Here is a 20,691-nt window from a genome sequence, read left to right on the forward strand (position 1 = left end):
GTCCACGGGCGACAAACATGAACTTAGTAGAGAAAGCAACGAGACTACATGTAAACCAGCACAAGTACAGGCTGTGACTGCGTCTATTCGAAATGAGTTTGCAGATATCAAGATTCAAGATTCATTTAGTCCAATCTAAACTGAGTTCTTTGAGTTTAACATGGAACCGACTAGTCTGTTTATTTCTGAAATTAAGAAATGTCTCACAATTTCTTTGTTTGCAGAACATAATAATAGCCCTGATCGATCTGACTGTGAGGACCAAGCAAGTCCCACATCGACCATTGTTGGCATTGAGACTACCAGAGGCTGCTGAGACGCATCCTAGGTACAGCGTCGAAAGATAAGACTTCTAGACGAAATAGAAACTGGAGTATTATAATAAAATATAGTCAAAAAGTAACAAACATGTTGGTATATCCAAAAGGTTCATACAGTAAGTGGCTTACAATTGTCCCAAAAACCCTCGGTCGGGCCTATTGTGTCGGAGGACCGGGGTCATAAAATTCCGACCAATGCTACTATTTGCTCTTCCTTTGACCAGGTCGGCGAAAGCGTTCTCGACTTGAATTGGCTTCGTCCCTCGCATCGTATCGTCTGTCCTCTCCGTAATCGTTGATGCACGGTCTTGACGAACCCTGACCTCTTTGTCTTGCCCTGTCGCTTTTCCTCGTGACTGAGTAATACTACCCCGGATCCGGCCTATCGAGTCGAGTCAAGTCAAGTCGAGTCGCCTCTCCACGTCTTGTCTCGCTTCGCCTTCCGTCGCCTTCCTGCTTGCTTCGTCACCCAAACTTACCTATCTGCTTGCGCGAGGCGTATGCCCGCTCCACTACATTTAACACTCCACTCATCCCGTTCGCTGTCTTTGCCCGAATCATCCCTCGCGTTTGCATTGACTCCTCAACACGTCTTTTCGCCTCGCGACAGTACCTCGGACAAACCTCGACACCACGCTCCAAACTCGGCCTTTGGGCTATCGCTTCTGATGTACTAATGGAGGATGACGAGTATACCACCAGCAAAATGGAGGAAATCAAGCTTGAGGAGGGCGCAAACGACGCGCAGGTGAAGCAGGAGACCAACACCCCCATGAGCATCACGAATGGTGACCACGAAAGCTCCCGCTCGCCGACCGCCTCTCAGGACGGCCTCAAGTCGCGCAGCGAAAGCGCAGACACGCCAAGCTCAAACAGGCCCTCAAAGCTTTCTCGAAAGGCTTCTCAGAAATTAGCCGCCAGTCGCGAACCCGTCCTGTTCGACCACCTCCCCGACATGACCGCAGAGTCCTGTAAATTCTTCCAGCGCATCCCCGACTGCCTCTACGGCTCAAAGCACCTTGGATCTACAGATAACGACGCCTTGGACTGCGAGTGTCGGGATGAATGGCGTATGTAGCCTTTATTTAAGCCTTGCGACCTTGTGTCACGCTAACTATTTCCGCAGACGATGGCAAGAACCTTGCCTGTGGCGAGGATTCGGACTGTATCAACCGGGCGACAAAAATGGAGTGCAGCGCTGAAGGAGGAAATTGCGCAGGGGGCTGCCAGAACCAACGGTTCCAGCGCAAGCAGTACGCCAATGTGTCGGTCATCAAAACTGAAAAAAAGGGGTTTGGCCTACGCGCCGATTCGGATCTACAACCCAACGACTTCGTTTTTGAGTACATCGGCGAGGTCATTAACGAGCCTACTTTTCGGCGTCGCATGATCCAGTACGATGAGGAGGGTATCAAGCACTTTTATTTCATGTCCCTGAACAAGAGCGAGTTTGTCGACGCAACAAAAAAGGGCAATTACGGTCGCTTTTGCAACCACTCTTGCAACCCCAACTGCTATGTTGATAAATGGGTGGTCGGCGACAAACTTCGCATGGGCATATTCACCTCGCGCAAGATTCAATCTGGAGAAGAGTTGGTGTTTAACTACAATGTTGACCGCTACGGTGCGGATCCCCAACCTTGCTACTGCGGGGAACCCAACTGCGTGGGTTTCATTGGAGGCAAGACACAAACCGAGCGAGCAACCAAGCTTCCTGCAGCCACAGTTGAGGCTCTGGGTATCGACGGAGGCGATGGCTGGGATACTTCGGTCGCCAAGAAGCCCCGAAAGAAGAAGCCCGACGAGGACGATGAGGAATACGTCAACAGCATACGGCCGCGCAGTCTCAGCGAGGATGATGCTCGAAAGGTTATGGCCGCGCTTATGCAGTGCAAGGAGAAATGGATTGCAGTAAAGCTTCTGGATCGTATCCTGCAGTGCGACGAGGAACGCGTCATTCACTGCGTTATGCGGATGCATGCTTACCAAATCCTGAAAACGACACTTAACACGTTTATTGATGACCACAATGTCGTCCTTCAGGTTTTGGACATTCTCGACAAGTTTCCCCGCCTGACTAGGAATAAAGTCCAAGATTCCAAGATTGAGGCAACCATTGAAGGTCTGACCCAATCCGAGCACGAAGACGTCGCATCAAAATCCAAACATTTGCTCGATGAATGGAGCAAACTAGAGGTGGCGTACCGAATCCGGCGACGCAAATTTGACCCCAATGCACCAGCTGCAAACTCATTCGAGGAACGTCGCGGAGTAGGTCGTGAAGAGGAGACAGTCCAGTCTACTTCCAAGACTGCATCGCCAACTCCCATTGACGCACCCAAGGGTCCCAGAAACAGCATGCCCCAAAGGAATAACGCGTTTTTCCAAAATGGCGGTCGTCCTAGGCGGCCTCCGTTCAACGCATCACTTCCTCAAGGATGGTTCACTGCCAAGGACGCTGCTGGTAACACCTACTTTTATACCAAGCAGGGTGCCACTACCTGGCAAAGACCTACCCAGCCCGCCACAGAGCCCGCTGCAAAAGCACCTTCCAAGGCCATGAAGGAGCAATTAGCAATTCAGAGTATTATCAATCAGGTTACTGAAAAAGGAACCCCAAAACACACTTCCGTGTCAACCCCAAAGGCGGCCGAAACACCGCCCAAGGAGGTGAAAGAGGAGAAATGGCGATCTCTTCCGGTCGACAAACGGATGAAGATTTACGAGAATACTGTATGTTGCTTCCTGACTGTCGTGTCACCTATCCTTACTAACATGCACCAGCTGTTTCCCCACATCAAGCATGTCCTCGACAAATTCCATCACAAACTTCCTAAGGAGGAGCTGAAACGCTTTGGTAAAGATATAGCTAAGAAGCTGGTCGCGTCCGACTTTAAGAACAACCGAGTCGAGGACCCCGGTGCACCTCTCAGTGACAAGCAAGTCAAAAAGATAAAGCAGTATGTAAAAGACTTTTTGGATCGCGCCGTTAAGAAATACGGCGAGCATAAACGGAAAGCGGACGAAGACGCAGATACCCAGATGAAAGACGATCAAGAACCCAGTGCTGCAGGTAGTGGCGCTGGTTCTGTAGTTGATGGGTCAGACGGCACCTCTCTAGCTAAGGTTGACGGAACGTCGATGGGCGAAGTAGACGCTACTGCGGTGTCAGACAGGGAGGGTACCGGTTCTCTGGGCAGTCCTGATCGTAAGCGAAAGAGGGATTTAGACACAAGTGGCTCGCCATATGTCACTTCGACGGATGGACCGAACATGAAGAGACTGAGAGAGGACGAGCTGGAAGCGCCAAGTCCGCCGCCTCCTCCCCCGCCTCCTCCACAGTCAGATATGGATGAGGTTGTCACTGCTGAGCAGGAGGCTCTTCGTGAGCAGGAAGAGGCATTAATGAGGGAAAACGAAGAGGCGCAGAGGCTTGAGGACGAAGCTTCCCATACGACGGGATTGGAGGACGTATTGGATGCTTCCAACGAGATATCTCGGCTTAATAAGGAGGCTCGAAAGCCCGGCTCTCAGAAGATGCCGGCGTGAGAGACGAGCGGGATGGGGTTACAAAACAGGACATGCTAAGTCCCCCAGAATTGCAGTCTACGGTTAGGAGCACTAATGGAGCTTGGCTGGGTCATAATCATATTTGCATTTCGGGAGTTCAAGGGCCGATACCAGGCGCATTGTACCATTTCTTACATAAACGGGCTGTACTGTATATTCTTGGGCCCTGTCTCAACAGGGTAGCCCTGCAGGGTGCTCGGCAGCATTATGCCAGGTTTTGCTTCTTGGAGTGTTTGTCACTATAAAAGTGGCTTGGCATTGAGGATCGCCCTGACGTTTGATTTCGAAACCAGACTGTGAGCTGATGAGGCTCGGCCACTTTTCTACGGTGTTGGTATGGAGTTTAGGTCGGGGAGATGGGGCTGTCATTTGTTATGGGTTTGTTCATTGGTAATGAGTGATAGAGTGGCAGAAACCAGACATTGTGGAGCAGATACCCCTAGTCACTTATACCCAATTCTATGACAGGCCAAGGCATGAGCCGTGTTGCTGAGCTTGTATGAGGTTGTCAAGTTTACATATAACACCGTACGCCGATAATGCTTATTCTCTAATCAACCTTTGTGTTGTTTCAATCCTCATCGTCAGATGAATCATCGCCCTTCCGCCTCTTCTTCCCCACCACTGGAACAATATCCTCCTTCCTCTTGAACACAAAGCTCCTCGACGCTCTCTCCTCGCCTTTCCACCCACTCTCGCTCACCTCGCCCTTTGCATTTCTCACAACACCGAGCGTCCGGGCATGCTTGTACCCAGGGTATGCGCGAGCCTGAAAACGGAAACTGCGCTCAACCTGCAGGCCAGCATGGCGAGCCAGATCGCGCACATTCCAGAGGGTATAAGGCTCGCCCTCAAAGAGTGTGATGACGATGGCGGCACCGGGGGCCAGCGCAGGGATAGCGCGCTCAAAGAAGGAAACGAGGAGGGATTGGTTGTGGCGGACTTGGCGGTTTACATCTGTAGACTTTCCTCCGACGTGGGGGAAGTTGAAAATGATTCGGTCGAAGCTCGTACGGATGATTGAGTTGGGAAGCTTTGTGGCATCGATATTATACAGGAGTTTGTTGTTGGGAGGGAGGTTTCGCTTAGGTCTGGGCGGTGCGTCTGGGTCGTCTGAGTCGTAGTAATCATCTTCCTCGTTGTCGCTTTCGCCATTGGAGTCTTCGCTGTCGTCCTGGTCATCGCCATTGCTTTCGCCGGCTCCTGTTTCTTTTGATGATGTTTCTTCATTTCCCTTGTCGGCATTGCTGAGCTTTGGAGCATCACCGCGAACCACAGCGATGTTGTCTTCAACGTGGGGGTACTTGGCTAGTAGCTCATCGGCATCCTTTTCCAGGACAGTCGCAGTGACATTTGCGCAGCCGTGATGTCGAATTATAGATGCTGCAAAACTCAAATCGCCTTCACCTATGAGGAGTATACGGTGGTGAGGCTCAAACGGTATTGTGGGCGTATCATCGGCAGGCCGCTGGTTCTTGTTTTTGCCCTTCTTCGCGGGACCATTGGCGGGCTTTTTCTGTTCTGGTCTGCTCTTTTGAGCATTCTTCTTTGGATGCGCGGTGGGCGCATTCTTATTCGACAACTTTCGTCTCTTGGCCATGGCGATCTAAAGGTTGCGGCTCTGTCGCAAAGTCACGTCACAGCAGGGGAGACAGAGATGAGATGGGTAGAGTTGCACGTGGTTGGCGGCTGGCACTTGTATTTTTAATTTTTTTCGCCCATTCGAGGTACAGACACTGTCGTATCGTACATGCCTACTCTAATCTGTGGGGATGGCTTGATTGGCTGACAAGGCAGCGGTAGCGTTTGATCTAGTTCCCGGGAGCTTCCATGGGTTGGACTGCGGGCAAGTGTAAGGCGAGTCAAGTTAATGCGGGGCTGATGTTATGCTGTGTTGTCTGTTGTACCTTTTTTTTTTTTGTTAGTGGTCTAGGGTGAGAGATGATGATGATGGGATGAAATCTGAGCTTGGGGATTGTGAAGAGCTTTTTTATATGTGGTTATGATATTAATTAGATAACGAGGTAGGTTATTTGGTAGTTGTACTGCTCAGGTACCGGTTTTTCATCTCGGTATTTTAAGTTGTAGTCAATTACAACAACTAGAATGATGGAAGGTTTTTCTTTTCATGGAATCTTGTTAAGGCGTTGTTGAACACTTACTTCGACAGCATAGTCATCACACAGCACAGAGTCACCAACTTGAATCATTGCAAGGTTATATATAGTAAACAATCTAATGTTAAACTTATGTCTACTTTGAGATCGCATGAGTCTACATTCATACATTCATATATACTAAACAATATCGTGTCAGTATAAAGCAAAACTGTTTATAGTGGTGCTGTAGTTGAGGCACAGGTAGAGATAACCTAATATTCGGGTCGGTGTTCGGTAAATCGCAACGAAATCAAGTCAACGCTTTCAGGATAAAAACACTCATAACAAGCCTAAGAAATTACCGTGCGAGTAGACAAAATCAATTCCGCTCGTTATCCGGTATTCCGAAGACGATGGCACAACTGGTGGAGTGTTCGTTTTGACAGGGCAAACAAAGTGAGGCTCCACAGCCAGGTTGCGGGATGAACAGCTGTTACAAATAGAACAGCTTGGTACGATAGGTGCAGCAATTCATGGACATCAAGTGTGACTGCTGGCAGTGCATCCGGACAGATTCAGTATTCCGATCTCGTGCGAGTAAAGTGTTGAAGCGACAGGGGCCTGAATTCCAAAATCACCCGACCATCTCAGTCACCAAGTTGAATCTGACTGAATCTGATAGGTACCCTGACCTGACCGCATCCTAGTACTGCGTGTTTGCATTACTCGCAATAACTGCAACCTGCATTGAATAGAATTACATACAGCTTTATAAAGCCTTTAGGTAACTGCTTTGATTTGTCACAAGTGTAACAGTCTATGCACTCAGGCTATTGTTCATGCTTCTACGCTATCACCTGTAAACGAAACCACGTTTGATCAATTGAGAGAGTCCCGAGTGCAGCACGAACAATTGCAACTCCTTGCAGAATGCGAGAGCATCGACAGGGGTCACAGAGCCGCGGCGAACGGAAAATCCAGGGTACCGGACCAATTAATCCATCATAAACTGTCTTAACAGAGCCCGAAACGGCTTAGACCAGCCAAGATGGGCGTGGCTGGTGGACAATCCCGGTGATCAGGGGTGTATTAATCTCTGAAGCGATTCAGCATACTTTACAGCGGACTGCAGTGCAATTGCAGTGCACTTACAGCGACAAACGACAAACAAAGTTACCCCCCCACATTTCATTCACCCGTTTGGGTTATGCTGCTGGGACTGGTATTATTGGAAAAAAAGGGACTCGAAGCGCTTCTCCGTCTCATTCATTAACATCAGAACCTCCTTCATTATCACGACTTCAACCACTTGATACGCCAGCTGTTCACCGCGAATCATCATATTCGACGTGATCTTAAGCTTGACTGCCGAGTGGGTTAGTCAAATTTTGCTGCAGCTGTTCTATTCTAGGCGCTGTTGCGTTGCAAGTTGCGGCCACTGCCAGAGCAAAAACTTCTAATCCATTCAAACTATACGTACCTCACAACTCTCTCAGATCCGGATTGAATTCAGAATCCTCCAACCTTCAACCATCAACCGTAATCTTCATCTCTTTTCTGATATTAGCCCGCGCAAACCTCTATTGCTTCGCCCTTTCAGCCTACGACGTATCGTTATTGCTCTTTGTTTTCCGCGTTTCTGCTAGGAACAAGGTATTTCATCGCGCCAAAAAAAACAACACACGTACAGTACAGCGTCTGCGCTTCTCTTTCATTACCCTGTCTTTTAAGTAGGTACCTTACTCCCCCTGTCGCTGGCGCGTGGCACATTCTCACCTCTAACCTACAGGAAAAAGTTGGTACCCGGCCCGCTGCATTACTTCCCTTCCTCTCAAACTTCATACAGCCGCCTTTCTTTCTCACCTCTAACTACATGATCCATCGTGCTCGTCATGGCTGAGAACGAGTCTCCCGCAAGGGAACCTTCCACTCGTGGTCGTGGCCGCGGTGGGAGAGGTCGTGGCGGTCGAGGTAGAGGAGGTGGTAGAGGTGGCTCTACTGCTGCAGTATCCAAGGCGGCCACTGCAAAGGTCGGTCGTGGTGGCTCACGAAGAGGCCGAGCAAAGAACTTTGCGGATTCGCGTGTCCAAGCTGCTTATGAGCGTCAACGGCATCTCAAAGCCAATTACCAGGCTGTTGCTCACGCGCTCAAGCCAGCTCTGCAAGAGCTTGCCGAACGCACCATTGATGAAGCCTTCCAAAACCCTGACAAGCATAAACATGCTCAAGAGTTCATACCTCTCATGCAAGAGCTCCAAGATAACCTCGATGCTAAAATAGCCGAGTATACGCGGCGTTACGACAGAGACAAAGAGCTTGCCGAGCATTTGCTCAAGGCCGATCATTATGTTGCCCAACAAGAATACCTGGTATGCTATTTCATCCTCTGACGTGACGCTATCACGTTTCCGAGATTCCCAATGAGGCTCTTGGCAAGTACTGACGAACCCACACAGAACGGTTGCGCAGATCTCACGGATCAGTTCTACGAAGGACAAGACAACCGTGCTCGCATTCTCAATTCATTGTATGACAAAGATCTTCCTGTTGATGTTAGTCAAAATTTTCTTCAATCTTTTCATCCCTACTCTACACTAATTACACCGTCTGCATTCCACATCCAAACATCTGCCCTTTGCGCTCATTGGCGGTGCATCTGCTGACACACTCAACACAGGTCGTCGATGATCAATACGAATACAAGGTCATTAGTGACGAACACTTTGACGAAGAATTTGGACTTTATGTGTGCAGGTTGGATGGTAACCTGGTTCCTTACCCTTCTCGTGTCCCAGGAACTGCCATGTGGCAAAAGGGACGCGATAATGAAGTGGCCGCCACTGCTGCTGTCAGTGCTCCTACCACTTCTGCTCCCGCTTCTCAAGTCAAGAGTACCCGCGGCCGAGGTCGGGGTGCCAACAAGCGTAGAGCACAAGATCAGCCCGAAGGCCAACCTACCCCCAAGAAGAACACCAGAAGTAACCCTGATGATGCCGCTGCATCTCACTCACTTTCTGCCCCAGCCCCTGCCAAAGGTCTTCTCGCTAGTGCTGCGGAAGTCGAGGCAACGCCTGAGGGCACGCCAGCTGAGTCAGACTCCACTCCAGCATCCCCAGAGCCTCCAGCCTTTGTCAACGGCATTGCACATGCTGCTGTTGCTAGGGCACAGAATCACAGACTGCAAACTCGCGAGAAGAGCCCTCCATTGCCAAAGAACATGGGCGAGGCAGATGAGTATGGCTTTCGGATGTTCAACCAGAAACCGTCCATGCGCGAGAAGGGTATTAGCAGTCGTCTTTTTGTGCCTCGACCGTTCGAGTTCGAGAAATGGGAGATTGGTTTTAGAGACTCTTCTAATGACTCTAGCAAGGGCCACAGCCGTGCGAAGCGCGGCAAGTATCTCGATACTCCTGACAGCAATGGTTTATATATCGATGCTTGGTGTAACGGTTTTGACTTTTCAAACACAAAGCCATCCGACTTTGACAAGGAAACCGTGAAGCGTTTTGGAGTTCACCCCAAATTTGGCATCATCTTGAGAGATGCACCTGTTCCCGAAGCTGAAAAGACTCCCCACGTCATGCCAGGAAAACCTGTGGTCTATATCGCGAACCCTTCGGGTCGAATTTCACATGCTTCTCGCTCCTTCTTGAAGACTATCAACCACCGCCGTGTGGAAGATAACCCGTATCGCGCCAAGGTCGGGGCTTCGATGAGACGGTTCTGCAAACTTGGAGATATCGACCTCGATGAACTCGACATCTCTGAGTATGTTCGATCCGAAGACGAGCTGCGAAGCAATTCTTTGGGTACTGCTCTCAAGGAACTTGAAGCCAGACCTGTTGTCAGCCGGGAACCATCGGAATCCGAGGAGCCCGAGACTGAAGAACAAGTGATCGAAGTAGAGGATGTGACAACCGCACAGCCTGAAGTCGGATTTACCGGTATTTCAGTTCTCGCCCTTGCTAGTGCTTTCCTTGAAGCCGAGGGACACAAAAAGGCACCCGAGCCTGCGCCTGCGCCCGCACCCAAGCCTGCTCGATACGATGCCATTCGCGACGTTTTCACCGATTCAAAGCCTGCACCGGCTCCTAAGCCAGACACTAACCCCAGCGTTGGCCTCGATATTCTGGCTGCCTTGAGTGACGTTGCAGGCACTCCCAACGAACCTGCTCCCGTTGAAGAGCCGCTTCCAGTCTACGAGGCTGCAGAAATTGAGTATGCAATGGGCTATGAGCCAGCACCAATGTCTGAAACTTCTCACATGATGGAGCAAATTGGGGCTCAAGAACAGCCAGTCTACCGCGATGTTATGACAAATGGCATGGGCCCTGCGTCGATTTCCTCACATGGAATTCAGGAGCATGATCATCGAGGATCGATCTCTCGAAACAATGAGCTCCCGCCCGTCACTCCAAGCCAGGCACCTATCGACCCCCGTTTCAACTCCAACCTTGTTGAGGTTCCTCAAGGCTATATGCACCAGCCCCACGCTCAGCTGCCAATGCAATCAGGCGGCTCAGTGCATGGTCATCCCGGGGAGGCCCTGCCCTACCCACCTATTCATGACCCCAGCGTGCCACAGCATCCGTCAGTACGACATTCTGAGTACCCTCCTCCCCCTCCCTCTCAGGGTCCTCCAGTTCAAGACCAGGGGACATATCTGTCACATAACAGCTACCCGAACCCAGATCACCGTGATGCTCATATGGCCTCCGGCCGCCCTATCGATCCCGGATACCCACCCCGTCGATTGAGCTACGCCCCCGAGGCTCCTAGCTACTCCCGTCAATACTGGTCGCAGCCTCCGCCACCTCCCGGTCCTACAATTGCTGCCTCCGCTCCTCCAGGGCCGGCCCCAGGCTCAGTGCCGTCTCACTACTCATCTCCAGCTCCGCCTTCGGCCCGTATACCCTTTTCTCACAACGGTAGTGCCGAGCCTCTACCTCCCCTACGTCCATCGAGGGGACGCAACCAGTCCCTTCAGGACGAGGCACTTTTGGAACCTAGTTTACGGTCGTCTGGTTCATACTACCCTCCTGGCCCTCCTCGCTCTTACCACCGAGGAGGCTACCCTGGCCCCGAGCCACATGGGCAACCGCAGCTGCAGCCCATCGCAACGGATAGAATCCTGCCAAACCCGCAGACAGCCGGGCAAAGTTACATGACCTCGCCTCATCAAGGCTACGCACATCAAGTACTATCTCCAACGTATGCGAACCCCCCTCCTATGCCTCCGCACATGGCTCAAAGCCCCCAAGACAATCATCAGGGTCTGCCCAGTTCGGTTCATCGTCATCGATCTACCCCTTCAGGGTCGTCTGATGCCGGTAACAAGTACCGCAAGCTCCAACCCGCCCCCGTTCCCGCGCATCGATCGTGGCCGAATAAGCCCGAACTTAAGACCATCCCGTACGACCACAAAGAGACCGGGTCCGCCGCCGCACTTCCTAGTTCTGGCCCGACTCAAATTCGAGGATGGAGCGTAAACCAACCACGCAAGCGAGGCAGCAAGGAGAAGGGCGAGCCTGGCCAAGATCGAGAAGACTCGCGATAGAATGGTGATAATTCTTCTTCACAGGCAGATGGGCAAACTAAACCGAACAAGCCTTTTAAGTCCGTCCGATTTGCTGAGCCCCTCTTCGGCGACCCGGCTATCGTCCAGAAATCTAACAAGCGAAAGCGTGCTGATTTGCAAACGAATAAGGATCATGTGGAGAGTGAGTCTCCGGAAGAGACACAAGCGAAGAAGGATGAGGACGTTGTGATTATCAACACGCCCGTGGACTTAAACAAACGACAACTACGCCCCAGAAAACCCAAAACCCCCAAGGGACACACGACTGCTTCAGCAGCTGAGCCACCAAAGAAGAAGCCAAGAGTGACTGCGGCGCGGAAGTCAGCTGCTGCTGAGCCTGCTAAGACGGCTCCAAAGAAGACGGTAATCAAGATTGTCCGATCCAACTCATCGAAGAAGACCATCGCCAAAGCCACGGGAACCACCACAAAACCCAACACTGCGAGCGACAAGTCTTCAAAGGATCAGGAATCTTTGGTCAAGGAAGAATCATCCGATGACGTCCAAATCATCAAGAGTCAGCGGTCCGTCATCGTCATTGACAGCACTGACGAGAGCTCAAAATAAAATCTACACCGGGGAGATGAGATGAGGTCTCGTCAATCTTGAACGGCAACTTTATTCCTCCCAACCTTTTTCCTAAGCAACCGCAGCGCAGTTGCTATGATACCCAAAAACTATATACCCGAAAATCGGGTTGACTACATACCGGCCTAATTATTATCAACGTCGAGGACATAGATCCCCTCTTATTCGCATCGGTGGCGTTAGGCAAGCATGTCCACGGACATACAGCAACAAATGATCTGCACTTTGATATTTTCTCACTCTCGACCTGCATGTTTAGCACTTGTCTTTTTTACTATCTTGGCTTTCAACTTGCTTCTTTACGAAAGTGCACGCCAAGCACTGATGGAAAAGGATTCATCGATGAGGGTCCCAATAGCTGCACTGAAGAGTCGATGTGCACCTTTGAAGGTGAATACGCAGTCGATCGCGATCACGATTCTTTCTTGGAGGAACAGGGACATGAGAGGATTTTAGGACAGCGCGGATGTGCCACGTACATACTTAGTCGATAAAGATTATGAAGCTAAACAAAAATGAATAACGAATTTCAATATGCTATACGAAAGAAACGTGATGTTTCTGACTTGATATACGTGATGGCCTAGTAGCTTAGATGCTCCTAATTAGGTACGCATCGGAACAGTAATTCGACTGAGTATATATTGCTGCATTAAATATTCTAAGCCCCAATAATTCCTTACTCGGAAATGATTCCTTGAGCGAAAACTCTTGTTTAGTGTACAAAGGTATCATCGATTCCCAACTGTCATACATCCTTACTAAAAGGCTAAATAAATAAAGCCCGTTCCCTTCCCTTCCTTCATTCCAAAATTGTACAACGCTTTGTGAAATAGCACCGTCTAAATGCGTGTCGTCAAGATGGCGAGTCGACTAATTGGTATCTGAGGCGTCGAGGTTCGCCTGTGCTTCTTCCTGTGCGGGTTTCTCTGCTGTGGCGTGAGCTGCCTGTTCTTGGATAGGCTGCTGAGGTGCCGGCGCACCGTTGAGCTGTGTAGGATCGGTGAGGGAGCCGCCCGTCATAGCGATGAAGTTGCCGGTTTGGGGCATACCACCAGCAAGCATGATAGGATTGTTATGGTGAGGTAAAGCACCCATCGCGGTATGATCGATGCCCAGAGGAAGACCATCCATGCCGCCGCCCATGAGCATGGGTGCGCCGCCATTAGGGACGGTGTGATCGGTGAGTAGGGATGCTCCGAGAGGGCCTTCTGGGTGCAGAGGGTACATGAGCGCCTCCATGGTGTTACCGTCAAAGACGACCATGTTTTGGATAGGCTGCTGGGTTTGTCCGAGGACGTTGATAACATCTTGAGCAAGTTGACCACCAAGGATAGCGGAAACAGGAGAGATTTCGCTGACGAGGTTCTGAAGGAAGCTGCGCAGAAACTCGGGACGAAGTGTTTCACTGGGCAGACCGAGGGCTTTGTGTTTCTGTGTGGCAATCTGTGTGAACATCTTAAGGTCTTCGCGATTGCTGGGAACACGGCCGTTCTGGAGTTGCATGAACTCCCAGAGAGCACGGAGGCAAGACAGAGCAGGGGTCACACTCTTGAGTCGTCGCTTGGACTGGGTGTACTCGGCAGGTAGGACAGCGACATCGCTGGCAAGGAACCATGTGGAATAGAGCTCGCGCTTGGTGACAGACTCGATTGTTTTGGGTCCTTCCTTGCGGGTCTGAACGTCAACAATAGAGCGCGTGCGAGTTTCTGGGCCAGTGGTTGTTGATACGTTTCCGAGATCACGCTTAATGACATAATCATGCTCGATCAAATCACTGAAGATGAAGCCGTAGAGACCATGGCAGCCAGCAGCATAGAAAGCCTTGCAATTCAGGCGTGTAGCTGTGTTGATGATGTTGAAAGACTCAGGGTCAAGGTCGGTCGCAATAACAATGTCGTATGCAGCAAAATAGCTTGGGCCCTTGGTCTTGACGCCTTCTTCGTCAACATGAACGTGAACACGAGGGTTAAGCTTTCTGAGGGCAACACTGGCAACCTGAGCTCGGTTTTTTCCAATAACGTCCTCACCGTCAGGGAGTAGAAACTGAGCACCCCGATCGGCTTCGGTAACAGTAGCACTGTCAAGAAGAGTCAAAGAACCAACACCAGCAAGAACCAGGTTCTTGGCGATCTCGTTAGCAAGGGCTTTGATGGTGATGAGAAGAATGTTTGCGCTTTGGATCTTGGCTTGAGCAGCCATGCCCCAAAGGCGAATCTGGCGATCATAGAGAGCAACCTCCTCTGTGGCGCGTTAGAGCCTGTACCGGCTGAGTATGCGGTTTGTGAGTATAAAAACTTACCGGCGCTGACAGTAGCAGGTGGCGGCACTACTGGGAGGCTAAATCCCTGAGTCTGGCCATTTGAGAGGTTCATTCCAGGTTGCATCATGAAAGAAGGATCGGCCATAGGCATTTGCATACCCAGCAGGGAAGGGTCCGCCATGAGAGAAGGGTCACCCAACATAGCCAAAGCTTCAGGGTTCATCGGGTTGAGAACGTGGTTAGGGAGATGCGGGATACCGTTGCCGTTCATGTTGGCGCCGACATCCATGGGAGGCATTCCCTGTTGCGCTGAGGTATCGGGAAGCTGTTGCGCTTCAGGCGCAACTTGAGGCTGGCCATGGTTTTGATTTGAGCTGTCCATCGGAGCTCAGCAAGCAAGGAGGTGTAGCGAAGATGAGAGGTGATGAGATGGTGTAAAGCGGAAGAGGTTCCGTGCAAGGCTGAGAGGTTGCGGATCGAAATCGCAAAAGTGTTGTTGTGAATAAGAAGGCAAAGACGCGTGACGAGAAAAGCCCAGCCTGCTGGGATTATGCTCAGCTCCTCTCAGTCAGAACAGACTGTTTTCGACTTATTTTCATTCACCGTGTATGCAGGTACCCGGGCGGTCGTGAGTAAGAATGTAGTTATGTCAGGTTCTTGATTGCTTGTTTGTCAAGAGGAGCTGAAGATAGTCATATCTCGATTGGATTGGATGTTGGCTTTGAAGGTCAAGAAGTCCGCTGTAGCTCAGTGAGCTGGCATGAAAATGATTGGCTGACAGAAATTGTTAGCGGAATCAGCATTCATTGCCAGAAGGTCGAAGTGGGCCCTGAACGCGCTCTAGGGAATTAATTGCCTGCAAGGAACGACGACGGGCATAGATTTGAAGAGGATATGGTTAATGTAATTAAGTTACATGTACCATGGATGATTGACAAACACAATATGACTACTAATATATATATATTTACTATATTTCTCACTTGAGTGAATCAACAACTGTGCAAGCCTTTCCTGTCTGCATCTTTCTCATGTCTTCAACTAACAACCACCATCTTGTCCCGACAAGCGGGAACCAGATTGGATCTATCCATGGTTAAGCTTCTGTCAGTCACGTGAAATAAGTGAACCGTTATTAAACCTGTCTCGATGGATTGCGTATATGAGATACGAGATATGAGTATCAATTGGAGAGATGTGAGGGTACGATTATTGTGCAGTGCCTATCCTGGAATCCGCGGTTCACAGGTCAAGATGATTTGTCGCTTTTGACAGAGTAAATTGCCTCCATCAAGACGCGAGATTGCTATTTCGTGGTCACTGTGAAGGCATGCATATATATCATAAGTTTAGCCTTGAGGGTCCTATCAACCCAACGGTTCTTAAAATGAGTTTGATCCTTGCTGTCAGAACGATATGTTCCCTTAGCATCAGAACTATGGGCCTATGGCAGTATATGAACTACATTAGTACCTATTCGAAGTTCTCTCACTTTCTCCTGGGAAAAACAAAAGCGAAAACAGAAAAAAGCCATCACAGCATATGGTAGGTCTAGTCTTACGAAAATGATAGAACAACGTTGTGTCACAATTTCTCTTTTGTTTCTGGGGTAGCACAATGTCAGTCTACCAGGTCAAATGCACCAAAAAAAAAAAACTCGTACAATGTGACACATAGTACGACATTCTTGAACATTTAAAACCCGTAAACTGCAAGAGAGATAAATAATTTTTATTATTATTCTTCTTCTAGAAGATGACAAAGTGCAGGATACCACCACTTTTTGCTCAGATGAAACGATTATATGGCAGAGTCTGGGCAATTAATCCCTGTGGCTTATTCTACCGCCTTTGTCTGTCCCCTCACACGTTGCAAAGGTCAGCCAGCACAGCCCAACCTGTTTCCTCACAACAACCGTTTTTTACTACTCACTTAGGTATATCGGACCACCCGACGTTAGGTACCTATCTGCTTCTGATAGCAATGTTTTGATCGCTGTTCAAGTTAACAAACTCTCACCGCTTTGTTATCGTACTGTATCATCCACATCGGACGCTATCAATATTCGTCTTTTCTTTCTCTTGGTGAGCTTCGCCCTGTCCCGTCCATAGACTTTGCCCGCCCCGCCAGAATGCGGCAGCTGTCACAATGATGCTCTACTGCAGCCAAGGTCAGGTCAGGCGTGCACTGCACACGGGCATACAGTACCAGAAAGGGCAAGGCAGAGGGGAAAAAGGCGCATGTTGTCCCTGTAGAGTTGACAGAAGGGTTTCTGTCAACAAGAAACGAAACTGTTCTTCCACATAGCAACTGACAAAACACCCCATAGTCGAGTCATTCGCACCGTATTATACCAGCACCTACCCAACTGAAGTACCTGCTTTATGGTCGAGACCACACCATACTTTGGGTTGTTCACGTGGTAACAAGACAGAGAAACCGACACCGTATCCAAGAGCACCACTGCCTGTTTTACTCACCCGGCTGCAAGCACGATTCATTGTCCGTTGACAGCGCGAACAACGTCAAATTAGCACCACTATATCACTCACCATTATCCGCCCCATCGCTACTGCGCCAGACCCTTTATCCACCTTGTCAGCTAAATCGACGGATGCCAAAGACAGGGTCCATCGTCAATCAAACCCTCGATTCGCTTCGCTCACCCCAAAACCCCACGTCATAAGTCACAGTCACAGTCATACTTAGTTGTAGCCGCAACGACTAGCAGTCCTGTACCCAGTATTAGTTGAAACCCCCAGTCAGTCCAGTCAAGTCCAGTCCCGCAGTCATTCACAATGTCTGGCCGGTCGGGATCAAACTCCCACCGTCGCCATTCTCGAGAACCCGCCGACGACTTTCCGCCTCTTCCAGTACCCCGACTGCCTTCTCTTCGGGCCCTCGCCCACGCGCAACGAGATCGTGACCGAGATAGCCCTTCGCCGAACTCTTACAACCGCCCCCAGTCCCGGCATTGGTCAGCGGCTGCTCGCCGCGCCGAGCGCATCCGCAATCTGGAGAACAGAGCCCCAGGTACCGGCTTCGACGACTTTGAGCGACCCATGGATAACGGCTGGCCGACTTCTCGTCGTACTGACCGTATGAGGAACGCCGAGAATAACAGACCCGTCAATCTTGAAGACCTCGATCGACATCTCGAAGAAGCAAATTCCCACCTGAGGGCCGTCCTTGATCGCCAGCACCATCCTCCTCCCATGCCACCCAACTTCTCCCCTCCGCTCCGCCCCACAGACCTGCCAGACTCTAATAGACGTCATAAACGCCGGAAGCTGGATTCTGACAAACTTGCGCCCTTCCGAAGCTTTCGTTATGGAAAGTACGGCCAGGTCGAGCAGGGTGATCTCAAGATGGAGATCGTCAGCTGTGATGGCGGCATGTTCTCCAACGAGTCGTCTTATGCCGCCGAGAATATACTCAAGAACGATACCTCGGTGTATTGCACAAAGGGAAATCGGTGCAATATTGTCTTGCGGCATCAAGGCGGTACTGTTTTTACTCTCCGGGAACTGGTCATCAAGGCGCCTGGGTCAATGAATTATTCACATCCGTAGGTTGCCCCATGCGTTGCCTTTTGATATCGGCAGCGTGGCTGACTACCTATGCACAGAGTGAGAGAAGGAATGGTTTTTGTGGCCATGACCCAGGATGAAGTGCTGAACCGGACAGCCCAGTATCAAATCCAATATGCGCCACGCTCGAATGAGCCGAACCATGAAGGGGATTCAAGAGTTTTGCAGTCTATTCCAACCGAAATAATATCAGTTCAACACCACGAGAATGGGACTACAACCACGAGATCTCGGCCGTCATACACATATCGAAGCCATGCAGACGACTACGAGCCACGAACTCCACAGATGCCTCGAGAATTCGAATCCAACCTCCCAGGCCTCCAAGTCACAACGGAATGCAGTGATGATGAAGATGATGAGTACGAAAATGCTCGTGCTTACCGCCGAGCACCTGATCGCATCGGCTCACTCCCTTTTGAAACATTGGACTCCTCGGATTCTGACGAAGGTGGTGATCTATTTAACCCTGAATATCTCGACGACCATCATCCCTCCCACTGGCGTCTTTACAGCAGTGGTGTCAATGCTAACGGCCCAGGCTTCTCCCCTCCTTCTTCGCGCCGCCGTGAACGAGAGAGGGGAGCGTGGGAAAGAGAGTGGGAACGAGAACCTGATCGCTCAAATCGATCCCTTTCTCTCACCGCAGCCTGGGAAGCCCACGCTTCTGCCACCCAGGATGCTGTACGAGCTGTCGGCGGCGGCCAGCTCCTCTCACCCCACGCTCGCTTTTATATTGAGAAGAAGAAGAGCAAATGCACTATTCGCTTTGACCCTCCAGTTTCAGGCAGATTCATTCTCTTGAAGATGTGGAGTTCTCACCATGACCCTACAAGTAACATTGACATTCAATCCGTTTTAGCTAGGGGGTTTGCAGGGCCCCGTTATTTCCCGTCAGTTGAGATGCGTTGAAATTGGTTTTTCATGGACAAGCGACGGAAAGCAAAGCCGCAAGGATTCTGACCTTTTCTTGATACATAATTATGGCAATATACCCATTCAGAGTTGCTGGTTAAGCAGTGTTGTCCTTGGTGTGATTCATATATTGACTCAACAAGTTACACGAAGGACTTGCTGGCAGATTAATGAAATGCACCTGTGGAACAAAGACATACTGTATGACCACTTATAAGCATAAGGCGACCCCGAGCGTACAAAGTGTTGACATGTTTTAATACACGTACAGGGGAAGCATGAGTAATCAAAATTAAATTTTTTTTTGTATGTATAAACCACCACTGACTCCATTCGGTGCTCCACGGTCCAAGTTGTCAACCTATACGCTACAGTTGAAATAAGAAGGCTGGTGCTTTTGCAAGCAAACAAATGACGATGATAGTGGAACCCATCAGAGTGACGAAATGAAGGAACCAGGAACTGGGCTGGCTGAAGCTGCCCAGGATTGTGACAGGAGTTCGTGCAACCCATTCATAGGATGTTTATTTGTTGAATCCTTTTGTTGGTGGCGGCCCGCCCAAAGGTACCTCATGGCTGGAATTGTGTGGTAAACCTTTGTCATGCCCATGTTATGAGAGTAGCTGCATAGCATCGTGTAAGGTAGTGGACCTATCACAGGCAACTAGTATCGTGACATGGCCCAAAACGGACAACAAGGACGCTGGAGGGTTTACTCCAGAAGGCGAGACTGTTAGATGGCAGATCCCATCCTTAGCGAAGGAATGGGTTATTATGCTAAAATTTAACTATATTTCCTAAACTTTATGGATAGTTCGGGCCATCATTGCTTGTTACAGCATCTACTTGTACTTGATTGTATGGTCTTTCAGTCGTTCACCCAGCGTGTCGAAGTAACTCCTAAACCACCTATATGAATCGCATAGGACTAATTCAACACAACTCATGGTCTGGGGTTTAAAGAGGCATGGGTGACGCCATAATCGATTCTGCTGATCACCTCGAATGACCACAGACTCCAGCCATGGCCCGCCCACCACAGATCGTGGCAACCAAGTTTGCCAACGTGCCGGGTCAAAACTCTGTTCCTGTTCTAGGCCAGGGTAGCTCAAGGGACCAGACACCCTAAACGAGGGAAGGGAATGGCCTGGACTCGCCAGAGGGAGTCTGAGTTTGCATTAGGTTCGTGAGCTGAAGAATGGATGTGGACGAAAGAGCTCGAGATGGGATGGATGGCCACTTTGCTTTTGCCTTTCTGCAGGTTCCCGTGCAGGGGTATAGGGGAGAACGTTGAAGCCGTCCGTTCGGTGCAGTAGTGCGATGCGGGTGATACTGCATGATTGACTACGTATTACGGAGTTTTATGGGTAGCCTGTAGGTATGGCATTGGCACGTAGTATTGGCAATGAAGTGTTTTGTTTCAGGGTGTTGCAGTGAGGGAAATTCACCCGAAAAAGGGGACAACCGGTAGATCCTTGCTTTCAGGGTTCAATATTGAATCGAAATGCTGCTAATATGAATGCATGCATCAGGCCCAACCATCGCTTTTTGAAGGGTAGGTCATTATGACTGTCTACCTATTGGCAGGTATGACGAGAAGAAAAGGATCCAGAACCAACCTCCAGTTACGTCAAACTCAAACCCAAACCCACATCAATTAAATAAAGTGTTCTTTACACAGAGAGAGACAGTGGCGCCTTGTTGCATTCCTCAGCGTTAGGGCAGGGATCAACGCTAGAGCGTTACCAAGCTCGGCTGGCTTGCTCTC

General features: G+C 50.0%; 5 protein-coding genes across 5 annotated transcripts, besides 4 other annotated features; 3 read left to right on the top strand and 2 right to left on the bottom strand.

Annotated features, from left to right (window-relative positions):
- The first annotated feature begins 705 nt into the window (after window positions 1–705).
- Window positions 706–733: a microsatellite.
- Window positions 734–1,026: 293 nt separating this feature from the next.
- FPSE_06149 (uncharacterized protein) lies at window positions 1,027–3,869 on the top strand (the record flags this gene model as incomplete). Its single annotated transcript, XM_009259267.1, has 3 exons — window positions 1,027–1,390; window positions 1,447–3,053; window positions 3,105–3,869. The coding sequence occupies 3 exons, from the start codon at window positions 1,027–1,029 to the stop codon at window positions 3,867–3,869; spliced, it is 2,736 nt and encodes a 911-aa protein (XP_009257542.1).
- A 592-nt stretch (window positions 3,870–4,461) lies between these two features.
- FPSE_06150 (uncharacterized protein) lies at window positions 4,462–5,490 on the bottom strand (the record flags this gene model as incomplete). Its single annotated transcript, XM_009259268.1, has 1 exon — window positions 4,462–5,490. One exon carries the CDS (start codon window positions 5,488–5,490, stop codon window positions 4,462–4,464), a length of 1,029 nt encoding a protein of 342 aa, XP_009257543.1.
- Window positions 4,999–5,089: a microsatellite.
- Window positions 5,491–7,881: 2,391 nt separating the features above from the next.
- FPSE_06151 (uncharacterized protein) lies at window positions 7,882–12,134 on the top strand (the record flags this gene model as incomplete). The annotated part of the gene is made up of 4 exons (XM_009259269.1): window positions 7,882–8,358; window positions 8,446–8,541; window positions 8,667–11,474; window positions 11,598–12,134. The coding sequence occupies 4 exons, from the start codon at window positions 7,882–7,884 to the stop codon at window positions 12,132–12,134; spliced, it is 3,918 nt and encodes a 1,305-aa protein (XP_009257544.1).
- Window positions 7,922–7,982: a microsatellite.
- An 894-nt stretch (window positions 12,135–13,028) lies between the features above and the next one.
- Window positions 13,029–14,800, bottom strand: FPSE_06152 (uncharacterized protein; the record flags this gene model as incomplete). The annotated part of the gene is made up of 2 exons (XM_009259270.1): window positions 13,029–14,398; window positions 14,458–14,800. 2 exons carry the CDS (start codon window positions 14,798–14,800, stop codon window positions 13,029–13,031), a joined length of 1,713 nt encoding a protein of 570 aa, XP_009257545.1.
- A 1,338-nt stretch (window positions 14,801–16,138) lies between these two features.
- Window positions 16,139–16,160: a repeat region.
- A 1,056-nt stretch (window positions 16,161–17,216) lies between these two features.
- Window positions 17,217–18,920, top strand: FPSE_06153 (uncharacterized protein; the record flags this gene model as incomplete). Its single annotated transcript, XM_009259271.1, has 2 exons — window positions 17,217–17,986; window positions 18,047–18,920. The coding sequence occupies 2 exons, from the start codon at window positions 17,217–17,219 to the stop codon at window positions 18,918–18,920; spliced, it is 1,644 nt and encodes a 547-aa protein (XP_009257546.1).
- Window positions 18,921–20,691: the final 1,771 nt, after the last annotated feature.

This window comes from Fusarium pseudograminearum, chromosome 3 (assembly GCF_000303195.2).
Source record: "Fusarium pseudograminearum CS3096 chromosome 3, whole genome shotgun sequence".
Taxonomy (NCBI): domain Eukaryota; kingdom Fungi; phylum Ascomycota; class Sordariomycetes; order Hypocreales; family Nectriaceae; genus Fusarium; species Fusarium pseudograminearum.